Here is a 19,535-nt window from a genome sequence, read left to right on the forward strand (position 1 = left end):
TAAAGGGCAATTACATGTATTTCAAATCATTTCTACAGAAGCCTATTCCCAATATTATGACAAAACACTGACAGGACACAAACATGTGTAAGCCTGAAGTAAGGAGTGTTTTTCCACTGTGACCCTAAAGTATATCACAATTTGCAAAAAAAAAATTACTGTCACATCAAAGAAGGAAAAAATATATATTCTTTATATTTACAGCATATTCAGAGTATACAAATAAGTGCTAAAGGACCGGACAACGTACTATATTGGTAAATAATCCACAACAAGCCCTTGTAACGATAATCAAAATCAATGGAAATTCTGTATTGTCAAACAATCATAGCACTGAGAAGGTAAGAAAAGATTACAAAAATTAGCCAGGCATGGCGGCCCGCACCTGTAGTCCCAGCTACGTGAGAGGCTGAGGCACAAGAATTGCCAAGAGGCAAAGGCTGCAGTGAGTCAATATCGCACCACTGCACTCTAGCCTGGATGACAAAGTGAGACTCCGTCTCAAAAAAAAAAAAAGGCAGGGCATGGTGGCTCACACTTGTAATTCCACTATTCTGGGAGGCCGAGGCAGGCGGATCACCTCAATACAAAAAGTAGCCGGGCATGGTGGTGTGCACCTGTAATCCCAGATACCTCGGAGGCTGAGGCAGAAGAATTGCTTGAATCTGAGAGAGGAAGACTGTGGGGAGCTGAGATTGTGCCACTGCACTTCAATCTGGGCGAAAGAGTGAGACTCCGTCTCAAAAAAAAGAAAATGTTAATACCATATTTTCCTGAATAACTGTGAAATATTTCCTATATCCATGTGGAACAGGCACTTTGTGACTTTTTAAAAAATATTTTATTACTTTTATATTTTTGAGACAGAGTCTTGCTCTGTCACCCAGGCTAGAGTGCAATGGCACGATCTTGGCTTACTGCAACCTTCACCTCCTGGGTTCCAGTGAGTGTCTTGCCTCAGCCTCCTGAGTACCTTGGATTACAGGCAAGTGCCAGCATGCCTGGCTAATTTTCGTATTTTTAGTAGAGATGGGGTTTCACCATGTTGGCCATTTCGGATTACAGGCATAAGCCACTGCACCCGGTGGCACTTTGTGACATTAATGAGTGCAGTGTGTCAGTTATATTGCATGCCACATACTGAATACTCACATGCAGAGTCATAAAATTCAATTAATAAAATATTGTAACCAATGATAAAACAAGAAAATAATACATACATTCATACAGTCTGCAGAATTGTAAACAATTTCCACTTAAGAAAAAGCCACAGCCGGGCACGGTGGCTCAAGCCTGTAATCTCAGCACTTTGGGAGGCTGAGACGGGTGGATCACGAGGTCAGGAGATCGAGACCATCCTGGCTAACACGGTGAAACCCCGTCTCTACTAAAAAATACAAAAAACTAGCCAGGCGAGGTGGTGGGCGCCTGTAGTCCCGGCTACTCGGGAGGCTGAGGCAGGAGAATGGCCTAAACCCAGGAGGCGAAGCTTGCAGTGAGCCGAGATCCGGCCACTGCACTCCAGCCTGGGCGACAGAGCAAGACTCCGTCTCAAAAAAAAAGAAAAAAAGAAAAAAAAAGAAAAAGCCACAATTTCTACTTACCACCAGCACACAATATAAGAACTGAATTACATGCTAAGATCACTACCTTCTGATTTTAACAGATTGACCTCTCATGAGGTCAAGGAAATACACAGCATTACAACGAGTAAGAATTGACTTAACAGCCAGGTGCGGTGGCACATGCCTGTAATCCCAGCACTTTGGGAGGCTGAGGCAGGCGGATCACGACATCAGGTGTTCGAGATCAGCCTGGCCAACATGCTGAAACCCCATCTTTACTAAAAATACAAAAAAATTAGCTGGGCATGGCGGAGGGTGCCTGTAATCCCGGCTACTTGGGAGGCTGAGGCAGGAATCCTTTGAACCCAGGAGGTGGAGGTGTCAGTGAGCTGAGATCAGGCCACTGCACTCCAGCCTGGGCAACAGGATAAGACTCAAACTACACAACTACTTCTCAAATTCGCTTTGGTAGTTTTGGTATTCTCTAATAGGATGTTCCTGCAGATGCAGACTTTGAGAGAATTTAGTCATGGGTGTTGACTACTCATGAATAGGACCAGTGCATTTATAAAGAGATATTAAAGGGCTCACTGCCTCTTCTTTCCACAGTGTCAGGACATGGCAGGAAGATGGCTGGGCTAAACCATGAAGAAGGCTCTCACCAGGAACCAATTTGGCTGGCACCTCGCTCTTGGATTTCCCACTTTCCAAATTCATGAAAAATAAATTTCTGCATCTTAAGCCTCCCAGTTTAAGTTATTTCCTTGTTTGTTTGTTTTTCAGATTCAGTCACGCTCTATCACCCAGGCTGGAATGTAGTGGCATGTTTCTCCTACCTCAAGTGATTCTCCCACCTCAGCGCAGAGTCACTCTGTCACACGGGCTGGAGTGCAGTGGCATGATCTTGGCTCAGTGCAACTTACACCTCCTGGGTTCAAGTGATTCTCCTGCCTCAGCCTCCTAAGTAGCTGGGATTACAGGTGCACACCACCATGTACAACTAATTTTTTTTATTTTTAGTACAGACGAGGTTTCAGCATGTTGACTAGGCTTGTCTCAAACTCTTGACCTCAAGTGATCGGCCTGTCTCAGCCTCCCAAATTGCTGGGATTACAGGTGTGAGCCACTGCGCCTGGCACATTTTTGGCATTTACTGCATTCGAGGTTTCACCATGTTGGCCAGTCTGGTCTCAAACTCCTGACCTCAAGTGATCTACCCACCTTGGCCTCTGAAAGTGCTGGGATTAGAGGGGTGAGCCACCATGGCCGGCGATTCTAAGCTATTTCTGACAGGACAGTGTTAATGACTGAGGCAGGAACAGGAGAATCTCATCATCAAAATCACTGACAGCTGACAAATCTTATTAAACAAAGGAAGTTAAGAGTCTGTACCATAAAAATTGCAATCCTTGAAGCCATCTAATGGCACTAACATGTTAAAAACCTTGAGAAAGGCTGGGTGCAGTGGCTTATGCCAGTGATCCCAGCGTTTTGGGAGGCTGAAGCAGGAGGATCAGAATGTCAGGAGATCGAGACCATCCTGGCTAACAAGACGAAACCCTGTCTTTACTAAAAAAAAAAATACAGAAAATTAGCCTGGCGTATTGACACCCACCTGTACTCCCAGCTACTTGGGAGGCTGAGGCAGGAGAATTGCTTGAACATGGGAGGTGGAGGTTGCAGTGAGCTGAGATCACACCACTGCACTTTAGCCTGGGCATCAAAGCAAGACTCCATCTCAAAGAAAAAAAAAAAGAGGAAATGAAAGAAGGCTACAGAGTAACTCTAACACACAAACATAAAGTTCTCCAATAAAGGTAAATAAGAAAAACAGATAGGCCGGGCATGGTGGTTCATGCCTGTAATCCCAGCACTTTGGGAGGCCAAGGCAGGCAGATCACCTGAGGTCGGAAGTTCGAGACCAACCTGACCAACAAGGAGAACCCCTGTCTCTACTAAAAATACAAAATTAGCCGGGCGTGGTGGCCCATGCCTGTAATCCCAGCTACTTGGGAGTCTGAGGCAGAAGGATCGCTTGAACCCAAAAAGCAGAGGTTGCGGAGAGCTGAGGTTGTAGCCTTGCACTTCAGTCTGAGTGACAAAAGCAAAACTGTCTCATAAATACATATATTAATTAATTAATAAAAGGACAAATACAGAAACTGGCACACGTGTACCTTTTCTTCATAACTAAACTTTTTTTCATATTATTTAAAATAAAAAGGCATGAAAAAACACTGTACATACATGTCAACCGAAATGCAACATACACAGAAATAATGTTGACATAAATTTTAAAAAGTTCTAGTGGAGAGGGAGTAGTTTTTGCAGGTTATCAGATTCTTCTGTTTTTGTTTGTTTGTTTGTTTTTGAGATGGAGTCTTGCCCTAGATCCCAGGCTAGAGTGCAATGGTGCAATCTCGGCTCACTGCAACCTCCACCTCACGGATTCAGGCAATTCTCCTGTGTCAGCCTTTCAAGTAGCTGGGATTACAGGCACCTGGCACCATGCCTGGCTAAGTTTTCTATTTTTAGTAGAAACGGAGTTCACCACATTTGCCAGGTTGGTCTCAAACTCCTGACTTCAGGTGACCTGCCTGCCTCCGCTGGGATTACAGTCACGCACTGCCGTGCCTCACTAATTTTTGTAATTTTAGTAGAGACAAAGTTTCGACATGTTAGCCAGGCTGGTTTTTAACTCCTGACCTCAGGTGATCCACTCACCTTGGTCTCCCAAAGTGCTGGGATTACAGGCGTGAGCCACTGCACCTGGCCAGGTTACGCAAATTTTAAGTTTCATCATTATGCTATAATTTAAGATGTTTAACATACCTGCAACAACAACCTCTGCCCAAATATCTATACAACACACTTCACTTCTGCATACTGAAAGGAATGGACACTAACGTGGTTGTTATATTCACCCTGGAATCATGCTTCAACCACTTACATGTTTACTAAGAACTAAAAGACAAAACTATCTAAAATAATAACAATGGTTGGGCCATGGTGGCTCATGTCTGTAATCCCAGTGCTTTGGGAAGCTGAAGAAGGTGGATCATTTGAGATCAGGAGTTGGAGACCACCCTGGCCAACATGGTGAAACCCAGTCTCTACTAAAAACACAAAAATTAGCTGGGCATTGTGGTGAGTGCTTCCAGTCCCAGCTACATGGAAAGCTGGGGCACAAGAATCCTTTGAGCCCGGGAGGCAGAGTCTACGGTTAGCCAAGATTGCGCCAATACACTGTAGCCTGGGCGACAGTGTGAGACAAGGAAAAGACAGAAAAGGAAAAGAAAGAAAGAGAAGAAAGAGAAGAAAAAAGAACAGAGAAATAAGCGGGGGAAAAAAGATGTCTATTCAGAGATCTCAGGATTGAACCTTTCCTTTTCCCACAGAATTCTCCCACTTGCAGAGAGTTTCCCCACACACTATTTGAAGGTGGAGCTTCCACTCTGCCCATCTGGGCTCTTACCTGCCTTTACACCTGTAATACATTCCCACCCAGCTGGATTTATTTATTTATTTATTTATTTATTTATTTATTTATTTATTTTGAGACGGAGTTGCCCAGGCTGGAGTGCAATGGTGCGATCTTGGTTCACCGCAACCTGTGCCTCCTGGATTTAAGGGATTCTCCTGCCTCAGCCTCCTGAGTCTCTGGGATTACAGGCGTGCACCACCACGCCCAGCTAAGTTTGTATTCTTAGTAGCGACAGAGTTTCTCCATGTTGGTCAGGCTGTTCTCGAACTCCCAACATCCAGTGATCCACCCACCTCGGACTGAAAAACTGCTGGGATTACAGGCAGGAGCCACTGTGCCCGGCCCTGAATTTTTTTTGCTATTTTCAGTTCACACTCCACAGTCCAGGGCTCTTTCCCTTGCTCCAACGTAGAGATAACAGGTGAGAAAGAGGCTTCTGCTTATAAAAAGAAAAAACCATAACATGCTGGAGCTTTTCTAGAGTCCCAGCCCTACGTTTCTGTAGGAAAGAAGACATTGCAGATGATCTAGGAAAATATTTCACTAATTGCTCCACTGATTGCCTCCTTCTGAATGCTGAGGGAGCATCATAATATGTAATACGTGGACATCGAGCTCTCTTCCAAGAACTACTGAATCGAAAGCACAGGAGAAGCAAACAGGGAACTGGATATCTTTAAAGTCTGCCAGAAGGTTTTATTTTTGTTTTTGTTTCTTCAGACAGTCTGTCGCCCGGGCTGGAGTGAGTGGAGTGTTTTCAGCTCACTGGAAACTTCGCCTCCTGGATTCAAGTGATTCTCTTTCCTCAGCCTTTCTAGGAGCTAGGATTAGAGGCATGCACCACGCCAGGCACGTGCCACCATGCCGGGCTAACTTTTCTATTTTTAGTAGAAATGGGGTTTCTACATGTTGGCCAGGCTGGTCTCGAACTCCTGACCGGAAGTGATCCACACACCTGGGCCTTCCAAGGTGCTGGGATGACAGGTGTGAGTCACCATGATCAGCCTGCCATAAGGTTTTATGCCTACTTTAGTTCTGGAACCCACACTGAGGTACCACGAAAAATGCAGAACATCTAAACAAAGGGGACAGTGAAAGTCCAGATGCTACATCATGAAGTTTTTCACTTCAAACTCAATATAGTGTCCATTTTAGTCAAGCAAGAATGGGGCTCCCAAAAGAAACAAGAGAAAATACAAAGACACACAAGGGCACATGCCCAGCAGGGAAGTTATCCTCACCCAAGGAGACCAGGTTCCTATAATTCTCCAACATCACGTCTCTGTATAGAGTCCTCTGAGCAGGGTCCAGGCATTTCCACTCCTCCTGAGAGAATTCTATGGCCACGTCCCTGAATGTCAACAGACCCTGAAATGAAAACACATTTTATGGCCGGGCGCGGTGGCTCAAGCCTGTAATCCCAGCACTTTGGGAGGCCGAGGCGGGTGGATCACGAGGTCAGGAGATCGAGACCATCCTGGCTAACATGGTGAAACCCCGTCTCTACTAAAAATACAAAAAACTAGCCGGGCGTGGTGGCGGGCGCCTGTAGTCCCAGCTACTCGGAGGCTGAGGCAGGAGAATGGCCTGAACCTGGGAGGCGGAGCTTGCAGTGAGCCGAGATCGTGCCACTGCACTCCAGCCTGGGTGACACAGCGCGAAACCACGGCAAGCAGGGTTCCTGTTAAAGAAATGTGAAAACACATTTTAACTAAATGGTTATGGGAGGAGTTCTTATCTTTATAGAAAATGAGAAGAGGAGAGAGGGGAAAGCAGGGATTTCATCGTAGTGAATGTTCTGACAAATCCGAGTAAGGGACTTTTTGCCACATGATGTCTTCCCAGTTGTGTTTGATTACACTTTTTGAAGAGGTCATGGCACCCTCTCAGTATGAATTTCTTATGTTTGTGAAAAATACAAGAAATAAGTAAAAAATGAAAGCAGGGTTCCTGTTAAAGAAATGTCTGAAACTTATATTGACACACCAAGTGACATTCAGTATCTAGATGAGACACAGCATGAGTGATGTCTTCAGAGATGACAACGTCCACAGTAAAAGATCAGCCAGGTGCGGTGAAACATGCCTATAATCCCAGCTATGCCAGAGGCTGAGGCAGGAGAATCGCTTGATTCCAGGAGGCAGAGGTTGCAGTGATCCCAGATGGCCCCACTGCACTCCAACCTAAGCAACAGAAACTCCGTCTCAAAAAGAAAAAGAAAAAAAAATTAGCCTCGCGTGGTGGCAGGTACCTGTGGTGCCAGCTACTTGGAAGGCTGAGGTGGGAGGACAGTTTGACCCTGAGGGTGGAGGTTGCAGTGAACCATGATCATGCCAGGGCACTCCAGCCTGGGCAACAAAGCGAGACCCCGTCTCAAAATAAAATAAAATACATGAAAACAAAATTATTCAAAGTCCAAAAATCCATCTATATTGGATTTTTGTACAAAAATCCAATTTGTACAAAAATCCAAAACACAAAAATCCATTTATAAACATATAGATATGTTTATAAAATAATAAAACCTACTCGGACTGACAAAAAACTAGATGTTAATACAAAGCACTGTCAATGAGGAAAGAGAGAGACCCTCTCACATTGTTTTATACTGTTTTATACTCAGTACCTGTTTTAAGAAAAAAACAAGGAAGTAAAACCAAAGACAGGCAGCCCGGTGCCAGGCCCGAAACCAGGCCTGGGTCTGCCCGGCCTAAACCCAGTAGTTAAAAATCAACTCATAACTTAGAAACTGATGTTATTCATAGACTCCTGACACTGTATAGAAGAACACTGTGAAACTCCCTGCCCTGTTCTGTTTCTGACTACCAGTGCACGAAACCCCTGTCACGTATCCCCTAGATTGCTCAATCACGACGCTTTCATATGAAATCTTTAGTGTCATGAGCCCTTAAAAGGGACAGAAATTGTGCACTCGGAGAGCTCAGATTTTAAGGCAGTAGCTTGCCCATGCTCCCAGCTGAATAAAGGCCTTCCTTCTACCACTCGGTGTCTGAGAGGTTTTGTCTGTGGCTCGTCCTGCTACATCATTTGTCCCAGATTTTCAAAACACATACGTGTGTGTTTATATAAGTATGTGTATGTCATACGTGTGTATATGTGTGGGGATGTGTGTGTGTATATATATACATATATGTGTGTATATATGTGTATATATATGTGTATATGTGTGTGTGTATATATATGTGTGTGTGTATATATATATATATGAGTTTTAAAAATACAAAAAGTAGCAAGTTTTGTTTAACTGAAGAGGAATCTCATCTTTCTGGAAAAGGACACTTTGGCAGTTGGGGGCAGGGGGGAATCTTGAGGGATCTGAGAAAACAGGAAATGCTTCATCCTAGAGGAGGCAATCACTCCTTCAACTGCCTGACCTGGAGGAATCTTCAGATATCTGTAGAAATGCAGGCATGCACGGAGGCAGCCACTATGGCACTCTTTATACAGGGAAAAATCGCAAATGACCCACAGGTTGTCACTCAGCCAATTTCCAACGCCAAAGAGCAAGCTATCCATATTTACTTGTAAATTTTCACAACTAGCAGGATCAAATATCAAAGTAAAATGTTTCCTGGAACACAAAGAAGAAAACAACAGACACTGGGGTCTACTTGAAGGTGGAGAGTGGGAGGAAGGCGAGGAGCAGAAAAAATAACTATTGGGGGCCAGGCGTGGTGGCTCACGCCTGTAATCCCAGCACTTTGGGAGGCTGAGGAGGGTGAATCACCTTAGGTCAAGAGTTCAAGATCAGCCTGGCCAACATGTTGAAACCCTGTCTCTACTAAAAATAGAAAAATTAGCCAGGTGTGGTGGCAGGTTTTTTGTAATCCCAGCTGAGGCAGAAGACTCACTTGAACCCTGGAGATGGAGGCTGCAGTGAGCTGAGATCATGCCATCACACTCCAGACTGAGCAACAAGAGCAAAACTCAGTCTCAAAAAAAATAAATTAAAAAAAAAAGTTATTGGGTACTGGGCTTGACGCCAAAGTGATGAAATAATCTGTACAACAAACCCTGATGACATGAGTTTACCTACATAACAAACCTTCACATGTAGTCTCAAAGCTAAAGTAAAAAAATATATATATATATAAAATTTTCTTTTTTTAATTTAGTACAGTTTTTTTTTTTTAGGTCTCACAACAATGCAGAAATACACGTGTACGAGACTTGCTCTGACACCTGGCACAGAACTGACAGTAGCGGCTCCCCAGTGAGGTTGGAAGGAGGGTGGAGGACGTGACAAGGAAAGGAGAAGCTTTATAGCTAAGAGCCTAAGCTGCAGCTTTGCTTGGAGTTTTACCACAAAACAAATACATACATCATGTGATGTTTAAATATAACAATATATATTTAATAACAATTGGTGTGCCTGCAATCCCAGCACTCTGGGAGGCTGAGGTGGGCAGATCACTTGACGTCAGGAGTTCGAGGCCAGCCTGATCAACATGGTGAAACCCCGTTTCTACTAAAAATACAAAAAAAAAATTAGCCCAGTGTGCTAGCACACACCTGTAATCCTAGCTACTCGGGAGGCTGAGGCAGGAGAATAATTTGAACCCGAAAAGTGGAGGTTGCAGTAAGCTGAGATCATGCCACTGCACTCCAACCTGGGCAACACAGCAGGACTCTGTTTCAGAAATAATAATAATAATCATAAAAATAGGTGGAATGAGAATATGGCTTTATCCCATAGGACAAAAAAGAAGTACTGCTCCCATATTTGAGAAAAATTGTAACCATTTTTATCAAAAACACCTGTTTCACAAAGCGCTCCACAGCAATTCCACAGTCTCCATGAGCTAAATGGGCTAAGAATGGTTGAATGAATCTCCTGCTATTACTGAGGTTGATTTCATATTCTTAAAATAATAATGGAATCAGCTGAGTGCGGTGGCTCATGCCGGTAATCCTAGCACTTTAGGAGGCCGAGGCAGGTGGATCACCTAAGATCAAGAGTTGGAGACCAGTCTAATTAACATGGAGAAACCTGTCTCTACTAAAAATACAAAATTAGCTAGGCGTGGTGGCGCATGCCTGTAATCCCAGCTACTTGGGAAGCTGAGGCAGGAGAATTGCTTGAAAGTGGGAGGTGGAGGTTGTGGTGAGCCGCGATTGCGCTATAGCCCTCCAGCATGGGCAACAAAAGCAAAATTGTCTCAAAAAAACAAAAAACAAAAAACTAAACCAACAAAAACTGATGGAATCATTCATGTGTCATTCATGTCAATCTAATAACTTTCTATTCCAATTAGTAAGTTTTTTTAGTCAGAAACACAGTAACTCATTCAATTACCTAAAAATGTAGCATAAAATCAGGTAGAAATCGGCTGGGCGCAGTGACTCATGCCTGTAATCCCAGCACTTTGGGAGGCTGAGGTGGGCGGATCACCTGAGGTCAGAAGTTTGAGACCAGCCTGACCAACATGGAGAAACCTCCTCTCTACTAAAAATACAAAATTAGCCAGGGGTGGTGGCACATGCCTGTAATCCCAGCTACTCAGGAGACTGAAACAGTAGAATCGCTTGAACCTGGGCGGCGGAGGTGGCAGTGAGCCAAGATCACGCCACTGCACTACAGGCTGGGAAACAAGAGCAAAACTCCGTCTCAAGAAAAAATAAAAATAAAAAAAGAAATTAAGCAGAAGATTTCCCATTATTGTTCTCCTATTCTAGAATTTTCCACATACTTTGTGTACATTAATATGTCACTTCTATTGGCAACTGCTCTAATCCTTGTCTACAGAGAGCTCACAGTGTATCCAGATGTGGCCCTTAAACAATCCCTGCTGCCCAACAGCACTGACACCACGGGACCCTCACCCCGTCTCCATCCATGTCTGGTGTGAGCCCTTCCCAGGCCCATGCCCAGTGCAGCCTCTTCCCAAGTTCATGTCACTGGGTCATGAGAGACGGAATCTAAGCGAGATGAGAGAGACTGAGGGAAGGCACTGGTGAGTGTGAGCAAACCTGTCAGACAGGACGCTTCAGACTCAGAGAAGATTCCCAACTCCAAGGCCCAGCGTTTCTGAAAGGAAGGAGACAGAACAATCCACCGAGAATATCATCTCACCTGAGGAAGAGCCATCCCTGACTCCTCTGCTTTCCTCTTCTGGGTTTCTTCCCCACGGACTAAGAGTCTTTGAAGTCAGTCCTGAATGTTAAAAATATGTTGTTTATTGCTCAGAATCAACACACCCCCTCCCTGTAGGCCACATACAAAGGAGACCTCAGCCTGAGGAAATACGGTCCCCTCTGCTGCCCACTGCAGCAAGGATGATAAACTCCTACAGGAAAACTCCGGCTCTCCTGGAGAAGCCACCACACACGCTGCAGGAGTGGGGAGCTGGGCTGGAATGAGCTCCCCTTCAGGGCACAGACCCAGCCCTGACCAAACGCCATGCAGAGGTTGGGTGCAGCAGCTCATGCCTGTCATCCCAGCATTCTGGGAGGCCGAGGTGAGTACATCGCTTGAGCTCAGGAGTTTGAGACCAGCCTGGGCAACACGGTGAAACCCAATCTCTACCAAAAATACAAAAACTTAGCCAGGTCTGGTGGTGCACGCCTGTTTGTCTGTTGTACCAGCTACTTAGGAAGCTGAGGTGGGAAAATCACTCGAGCTCAGGAATCGGAGACCAGTATGGCCAACATGGTGAAACCCTGTCTCTACTAAAAATACAAAAAGTGGACTGGGCACGTTGGCTTACGCCTGTAACACTAGGACTCTGGAAGGCAAAGGGGGTTAGATTACTTGAGGTCAGGAGTTCGATACCAGCCTGAACAACATGGTGAAACCCCATCTGCAGTAAAAATACAAAAAGTAATGGGCTTGGTGGGCATCTGTAATCCCAGCTACTCGAGAGGCTGAGGTACGAGAATCGCTTGAACCTGGGAAGTGGAGGTTGCAATGAGCCAAGATTGTGCCACCGCATTCCAGCCTGGGCAACAGAGTAAGACTCAAAAATAAAAGGAAATACAAATACAAAAATTAGCCAGGTGTGGTGGCATGCACACACCTGTAATCTCAGCTGCTTGGGAAGTTGAGGCATAAGAATTGCTTCAACCCAGGAGACGGAGGTTGCAGTGAGCCAAGATCACGAGACAGCACTCACAGTCTGGAGGACAGAGTGAGAACCTGTTTGGAAAAAAAAAAAAAAGCGCGTTTCTGATGTGACTGACACAGAGATAATAAAACCTGAGTAATGTGACAGAGACTGATAGGCAGAGGGAACTTCAAATGGGGGTGGGAGGGCATGGGAGACATCACAGAGCCCAGACCTGAAGGAGGAGAAAGGGCAGGGGACATAGGGTAAGAGCAGGGACAACGACTCGAGACAGGAAGGGTTTTGATGTTTGGGAAAAGAGAAAAGCAAATGTGACTGGGGCAGAGGGAGTCAGGAGACAGGGGCAAGCTCCCAGAAGGAGGCTGGACACTGGCAGGGGCCCTGGACACAGGGCTGTGGAGCCACAGTGAGGAGTTGGGCTTTCATCCTGGGGAACACGGGAAGCCGGTGGAGGGTTCCCTGTCAGGGACTGACACGACCTGCTTTAGATGTAGCTGTGGATGTACTGCATCCCATTGAAAATTCTAATTACAACCGGGCACTCCCCTCTCCCAGAGGAAAAGCCACACCCAGACACACATTCTATTTTGCCAATCATTTCAGGGGCCATGGTCACTCGGGTTGAGCTTTTCTAGTCTAGTCCGTCATCTCCAAGTTGCAGGGAGGCTCACTGGGGCTCAGAGCTGGAGACATTTTCACTGAGTTACCCTGAGAAGGTCTGAGATGAGTGAGAAGGTGTATCTGAATTCTTACATAGGGGCCTGGAAGGGCTAATGGGAAGGGTTGGTCTTTATCACCCCTATCCTTGAAAATTAGGGAAGCATTTTTCACACACCTGGGCTAAAGAAACTTCTTTTGCAAGGTTCTGATGCCATTGATTCCCAACATTCAATTATTTCTTACAAGAAAATCAGAGTAACATTCATAAAATGCAGAAGTGCGAACACACAGCTATTGACCTTGAAAACAGGGAAAGAAGGTCAGTTGTAGAACTAAGACATAAGCAAATTTTTTCAATCAAGAATACATGGGTGGCCGGGTACGGTGGCTCGTGCCTGTAATCCCAGCACTTTGGGAGGTCGAGGCAGGTGAATCACCTGAGGTCAGGAGCTCGAGACCAGCCTGGCCAACATGGTGAAACCCTGTCTACACTAAAAATACAAAAATTAGCCAGGCTCCATCCTCCCAACTCATTTGACCTCTTTTTACTCCTTCTCCCCAATCTTTAGATTGTGTTCAATCTCCATAGATTTCCACCTCTTCTCCCATCTCTGTGCCTCCTCTGCTCTCCCTGTTAAATTCTCTCTTCCCTGTTATACCCCCATGTCCTCACTCTCTAGCACCTCAGATCCCCAGGTGTCCTCCCTGCTGTCCTTCCCCCTCTGTTCTCTTTGCCACCAGCACCACTCTGCTCTGTCTGCCCCGGCTCCAAATCCCTCCTCCTCTCCCTCACTCTGATGAGCCTCCCTCTTTGCTGCCCCTCTCCCTACCTTGCTGTCCTTCATCTCTCTGTACATCTAGCTTTTCTCTACATTTCTCCAGTTGCTCTTCTCCTCCTGCTTTCTTATCTTTTGTTTAATCGCTTTTGCTGTCTCTTGGCAAATCCCTCACCCATCCTCTACTTTGCCATCTGTTATGGGTCTTTCTCATTCTTCTTTTCTCTGTCTCAGGTTTTCTACTGCTCTCTCAGTCCCTCTTTCTGTCTCCTGATCCCTTTGGCCCACACAATCACAGGAGGGTTTGGAGGAAGACGCCTGCATCCGGAAGGAGAGCATTTTCCAGGGGCTGGAGGTGGGCAGACAAGAACACCCCCGTGTCACAGGACAAGCCCCGGGCACCTCTCCCCAGCGCGGGCTCAGGGGAAGCGGTGACTGCAGAGGGGAGACATGGAGAGCAGTAGGGCCCAGTCTGAGTAAGAGGGAGGCGGGGGACAACGACGCCTTCGGAAAAGCGTGGGGTCCGCAGGATCCCAGCACCAGGCAGAAAACCCAGCCTACCGGGGACTGGGGTCGCGGGGCTGCGCTCCAGGGTCCGGCGAGGGTGAGGCTGGGAGACGCCCAGGGCGGGAATCCACCTCTCAGGTGAGGACTTTAAAAAGTGCGAGGCGGGAGGAGTCAAAAAACGGTTTTGAGCAGGAAAACTACGCGATAGAAAGTGTATATATTGTCCTACAGCAGAAAGACCAGGGACAGGAGCAGCCTCAGGGCGACTTTAAACCCAAAAGGAAATGACCTCCGGACTCTCACGGGGACGTCTCAATTTGCTGTTGGTGAAAGAAGACGGGCGAGAATTTCCAGGTTTGTGGGGATCCGACATTCCAGGTAAAGAAGCGCTGGGGAGGCCGGGCGCGGTGGCTCACGCCTGTAATCCCAGCACTTTGGGAGGCGGAGGCGGGCGGATCATGAGGTCAGGAGATCGAGACCATCCTGGCTAACATGGTGAAACCCCGTCTCTACTAAAAATAGAAAAAAACTAGCGGGGCGTGCTGGCAGGCGCCTGTAGTCCCAGCTACTCGGGAGGCTGAGGCAGCAGAATGGCGTGAATCCAGGAGGCGGAGCTTGCAGTGAGTCAAGATCGAGCCACTGCACTCCAGCCTGGGCGACAGAGCTAGACTCTGCCTCAAAAAACAAAAACAAAAACAAACAAACAAAAAAGAGCGCCGGGGGCCTGGGAAACGCAGACTTAATAAAAGCAGAGCGAAACTCACGCGCGGTTGTAGGACCTTTACTCCACGCGATCCGCTTCCGGGTTTGCGAGAATCTGCGCGCGCAGGGCAGAAGCCAGACCTGGGCGGGACCCCCGAGGAGGTGGGTGGGGCCTGGGTGAGGTAGAGGCTGGGCGCGAGGCGGAGAGACCTCACCCTTTAGAACCGGCAGAGGGCGGGGCCGGGGCGGGACCTGTGCCTCTCTCAGCCTTTTTCCCAGCGCCAGTGTTTTTCGGGGTTTTTAGGCAAGAACCGCCAGGAAGACTGAGGCGTGATTCGAAAGCCCTGGAATTATGTGGAACGGCCTCCCGGGGACTAGGGTTGCGAGGCTGCGCTCCAGGGGCCAGCGAGGGAGAGGCTGGGAGGCGCCCAGGGCGGGAATCCACCTCCGGGATGAGGACTTTAAAAAGCGCGGGCAGGAGGAGGGGTCAGGAAACGGTTTTGAGCAGGAAAACTACGCGATAGAAGGCGCGGGGACTGGACCAGCCTCAGACTGACGTTAAACCCTAAAGGAGGCTGGGCGCGGTGGCTCACGCCTGTAATCCCAACACTTTGAGAGGCCAAGGCGGGCGGATAAGGAGGTCAGGACTTCAAGACCTGTCTGGCCAAGATGGCGAAACCCTGTCTACACTAAAAACTACAAAAATTAACCGGGCAAAGTGGCAGGCACCTGTAATTCCGGTATTTGGGAGGCTGAGGCAGAAGAATCGCTTGAACCCGGGCGGCAGAGGTCGCAGTGAGCCGACATTGCGCCACTGCACTCCAGCCTGGGCGACAGACTGAGACTGAGTCTCAAACAAACAAACTCAAAAGGAAGCGACCCCCGGACTCTACAAGGACGTCTCAATATGGTCTGTGTGGAGGAAGGAAGGTGGGAATTTCCAGGTCTCTGGGGACCCTACCTCTCGAGTATAGCAGAGTCGGGGGCCTGCGAAGGCCCGACTTAACTAGAGACAGAGGGAAACTCACGCCCTGCGGTATGACCTTCACTGAGGCGATCTGCTTCCGGGTGGCGCGGGGATCTCTGAACCTGGGGGGTCCAGTTCAGCCTGGGCGACAAAGTAACACCCCCTCCCGCTGGGCTCCCTTACCCTTACTAGTCTCTCTTTGTTTTGTTTTTTTTAAAAACTTTTTTAAATAAAATTTTTGATGGTGTGACATAGGGGTGCAACGTTTTTTTCCATGTGAATATCCAGTTAGTTGTCCCAGCACATTTGTGGAAGAGATCTATTACTTTCTTTCATTATATATACTTTTTTCTTTTCTTCTTTTTTGAGACAGAGTATTTCGCTGTCACCCAGGCTGGAGTTCAGTGGCAAGATCTCGGCTCACTGCAACCCCTCCCAGCTGAACCCCTCTCCTGCTTCAGTCTCCGGAGCACTACTCCGGAGACTACTACTTGGTAGTCTCAGGCAGGAGAATCGCTTGAACCCTGGAGATTGTGGTGGAGGTTGTGCTGGGCTGAGATCACGCCATTGCACTAGAGCTTGGGAAATAAGAACAAAACTCCGTCCAAAAAAATAAAAATAAAAACCACTTTGGAAGAGAGAGAAAATGCATTTACGAATTTTCTAAATAAATGTCCTAATAAAAGAGATGCAAGGAAAAAAAAGTCTTCCCTTATTTTCAGAGGAGGACTTATACCTCTTATTTATTTGCTTGTTTGTTTGAGACAGAGTCCAGCTCTGTCATTCAGACTGGAGTGTGGTGGCGAGAAGAGGGCTGACTGCAGCCTCCAATTCCGTGGCTCAAGTGATCCTCCCACATCAGCGCCCCGAGCAGCTGGGACCACAGGTGTGCACCACCACACCTGGCTGAGGTTTTTGATTTTTAGTAGAGTGGAGGTCTCACTATGTTACGTTGCCCAGGCTGATCACGAACTGCTGGGCTCAAGCAATCCTCCCGTATTGACCTCTCAAAGTGCAGAGATTATAGATGTGAGCCACCCCTCCGGGTTCTAGCTTTATTTCCACAAAATATGAAATTGTCCTCCACCTCCTGTGTGTAATAGAGTGTTGCATGTCACCTTTCAGTTTCCATTATCCACTCAACTCATGATTTTGATTAGTTTAATAAGCCGTTCTAATTGTCAGTCCCCACTGCAACCAGCGCCTCACTTCACCCCTCTACCTGTCCTTTTCCCCTGCCCTGCCCCGCCCCAGACTGAGGGAGCTCGCCCCGCCTGCAGGACGACTCTACCTGCTCCAAAAAAGCGCTTTGCATTAAAACCATTTTCAACTTAAAAGGAAAAACAATTCAGCGTTCGGTACTGGTGGCCCACTACAATATGTTGTTTTACCTTCCATTGAAATATTAACTTCATATGAAATATTAACTTAAAACGGGCAGGAAGCATCCTATGATATTAGGGGTAATATCAGGACACATCAGAAACAATCCACCAATCAGAACCCGGAGGATCCAGTCCTCGGGGGCAAGAGGAAGACAGCAGGTGACACCTGGGGCCAAGCTGAGGAGAGAGCCCGGACCGCCCCCTCTGGCCCCGCCCCTTCCCGCTGTCCGGCCCAGCCCCAAGGCAGCCTCCTCCCTCTTGCCCTGCCCCAGTCCCGTTCCAGGCCCGTCCCCAAAGCGGCTTCCACCCTCTCGCCCCGCCCAGGCACCTCTTCTGGCCCCGCCCAAGCACCTGTTCTGGCCCCGCCCGCTAGGAGACATTTTCCCCTTCCCGTTCCGTCCCCGCCCACTGTCCAGAACCGGCCCAGACAGGGTCGAGGGCCCGCCCACCGTTGTTTTGCAGCGCCCGGGGCTGACTCAAATGAGTGTTTTTTTGTGTGTTTCTGCTTCAAACCTGTCTTTCGCAGGACCCCAGCCCCGAGTCCAGCCACACCAGGAATCTGGGTGTTTCGGGATGTTGAAATCCCCACGAGAGTTTGTGCAGTTTTCAGGGAGTCACTATGTTGGCCAGGCTGGTCTCGAACTCCTGAATTCAGGTAATTTGTCCCTCTTGGCTTCCCAAAGTGCAGGGATTACAGGTGTGAGCCACCACACGTGGCCAATTTTTTGTATTTAGTAGATTCAAGGTTTCATCACGTTGGCCAGACTGGTCTCAAACTCCTGACCTCAAGAGATCCACCCACCTTGGCCTCCCAAAGTGCTGGGGTTAGAGGCGTGAGACACCAGGGTCGGCCAGTCTAAGCTATTTTTGACAGGACAGTGAAATGACTGAGACAGGAAAAGGAGCATCTCATCATCAGCCTCACCAAAGGCTTACAAATCTTATTAAACAAAGGAAGTTGGCCCCCGCGGTGGCTCAAGCCTGTAATCTCAGCACTTTGGGAGGCTGAGATGGGCGGATCACGAGGTCAGGAGATCGAGACCATCCTGGCTAACACGGTGAAACCCAGTCTCTACTAAAAAATACAAAAAAAAAAAAAAAAAAAATTGCTGGGCGAGGTGGCGGGCGGGCGCCTGTAGTCCCAGGTACTCGGGAGGCTGAGGCAGGAGAATGGAGTAAACCCGCGAGGCTGAGGCAGGAGAATGGAGTAAACCCGGGACGCAGAGCTTGCAGTGAGCTGAGATCTGGCCACTGCACTCCAGCCTGGGTGAGAAAGCGAGACTCCGTTTCAGAAAAGAAAAACAAACAAAAAACAAACGAAGTTAACAGTCTGTACTATGAAACTTGCAATACTTGAAGCCATCTAATAGCACTAACAAGTTTTCAAAACCTTAAGGCAAGCAGGGCATGGTGGCTCACGCTGGTAATCCCAGCACTTTGGGAAGCTGAGGCAGAAGGATCACGAGGTCAGGAGATTGAGACCATCCTGCCTAACACGGGGAAACCGTGTCTTTACTAAAAAAAATACAAAAAATTAGCCGGGTGTGGTGACATGCGCCTGAGGTCCCAGCTACTTGGGAGGCTGAGGCAGGAGAATCCCTTAAAATCAGGAGACAGAGGTTGCAGTGAGCCCAGATCGCATCACTACACTCCAGCCTGGGTGACAGATGGAGACCCCATCTCAAAATAAAAAAGAAAAAGAAAGAAATGAAAGAAGGCTAAAGAGTAACTCCAACCCACAAATATATATAAAGTTCCCCAGAAAAGGTAGATAAAAGGACAGATAGGCTGGGTGCAGTGATGCAGCTTATAGCTTGCAGTGAATGCAGAGAATGAAGTACTCAGATAATTCCAGCTGAGTGGGGTGGGGAGCAACCCTTCTGAGAGAGTGCCACCCCAGAATCCGTCCTCCAAGTGTTTATTGAAAGGGCTTGTTTAAACTACACTTCAGACAAACAAAAGGCATCCACCATGGAGCTCTTTGCAGGCAGATCGTGAGGCACATATGGCCTTGTGAAAGCACGCAGACCACATTTACAGGAGACTGTTTTCAGCGTTCCTTATCACACAGTCTACTCCTTGTCCTGATTTCAGGGTCAAGGAGTTACAGTCTCCTACACAAACAACATACACACAATGCCTCAGTATTTTTCCATGCCTCAATCTCAAATGCCTTGTACATAAGCTTGATTATGTTGCTGTGCACCCACCAAAGGTGATTCACACCCAAAATCTCAGCACTTTGGGAGGCTAAGGCAGGCAGATCACCTGAGCTTGGGAGTTCGAGACCAGCTTGACCAACAAGGAGAAACGTTGTTTCTACTAAAAATACAAAATTAGCTGGGTGTGGTGGTGCATACCTGTAATCCCAGTTACTCAGGAGCCTGTGGCAAAAGAATTGCTT

At 47.4% G+C, this 19,535-nt stretch overlaps 1 protein-coding gene across 7 annotated transcripts in view; it reads right to left on the reverse strand.

Moving 5' to 3' along the window:
• LOC101014756 (zinc finger protein 888) overlaps positions 1–19,535 on the reverse strand; it is a 36,503-nt gene that overhangs the window by 7,604 nt on the left and 9,364 nt on the right. For 2 of the 7 annotated variants that reach the window (XR_004180430.1, XM_031660206.1), the window contains exons 2-4: positions 12,087–12,205; positions 11,144–11,224; positions 6,291–6,417 (exon numbers count right to left, since the gene is read on the reverse strand). Coding sequence is in view for 3 of the 7 variants with exons in the window: in XM_031660206.1 (XP_031516066.1) it covers positions 6,291–6,417; positions 11,144–11,158 (142 nt within the window). In the remaining 4 variants the exon portion in view is untranslated. Of the gene's footprint in view, positions 1–3,180; positions 3,210–6,290; positions 6,418–11,143; positions 11,225–12,086; positions 12,206–14,841; positions 15,048–19,535 lie in introns of those variants that run through there. The other 5 variants (XM_031660204.1, XM_031660207.1, XM_031660209.1 and 2 more) reach the window with 5 other exon arrangements.

This window comes from Papio anubis, chromosome 20 (assembly GCF_008728515.1).
Source record: "Papio anubis isolate 15944 chromosome 20, Panubis1.0, whole genome shotgun sequence".
In the NCBI taxonomy this organism is placed as follows: domain Eukaryota; kingdom Metazoa; phylum Chordata; class Mammalia; order Primates; family Cercopithecidae; genus Papio; species Papio anubis.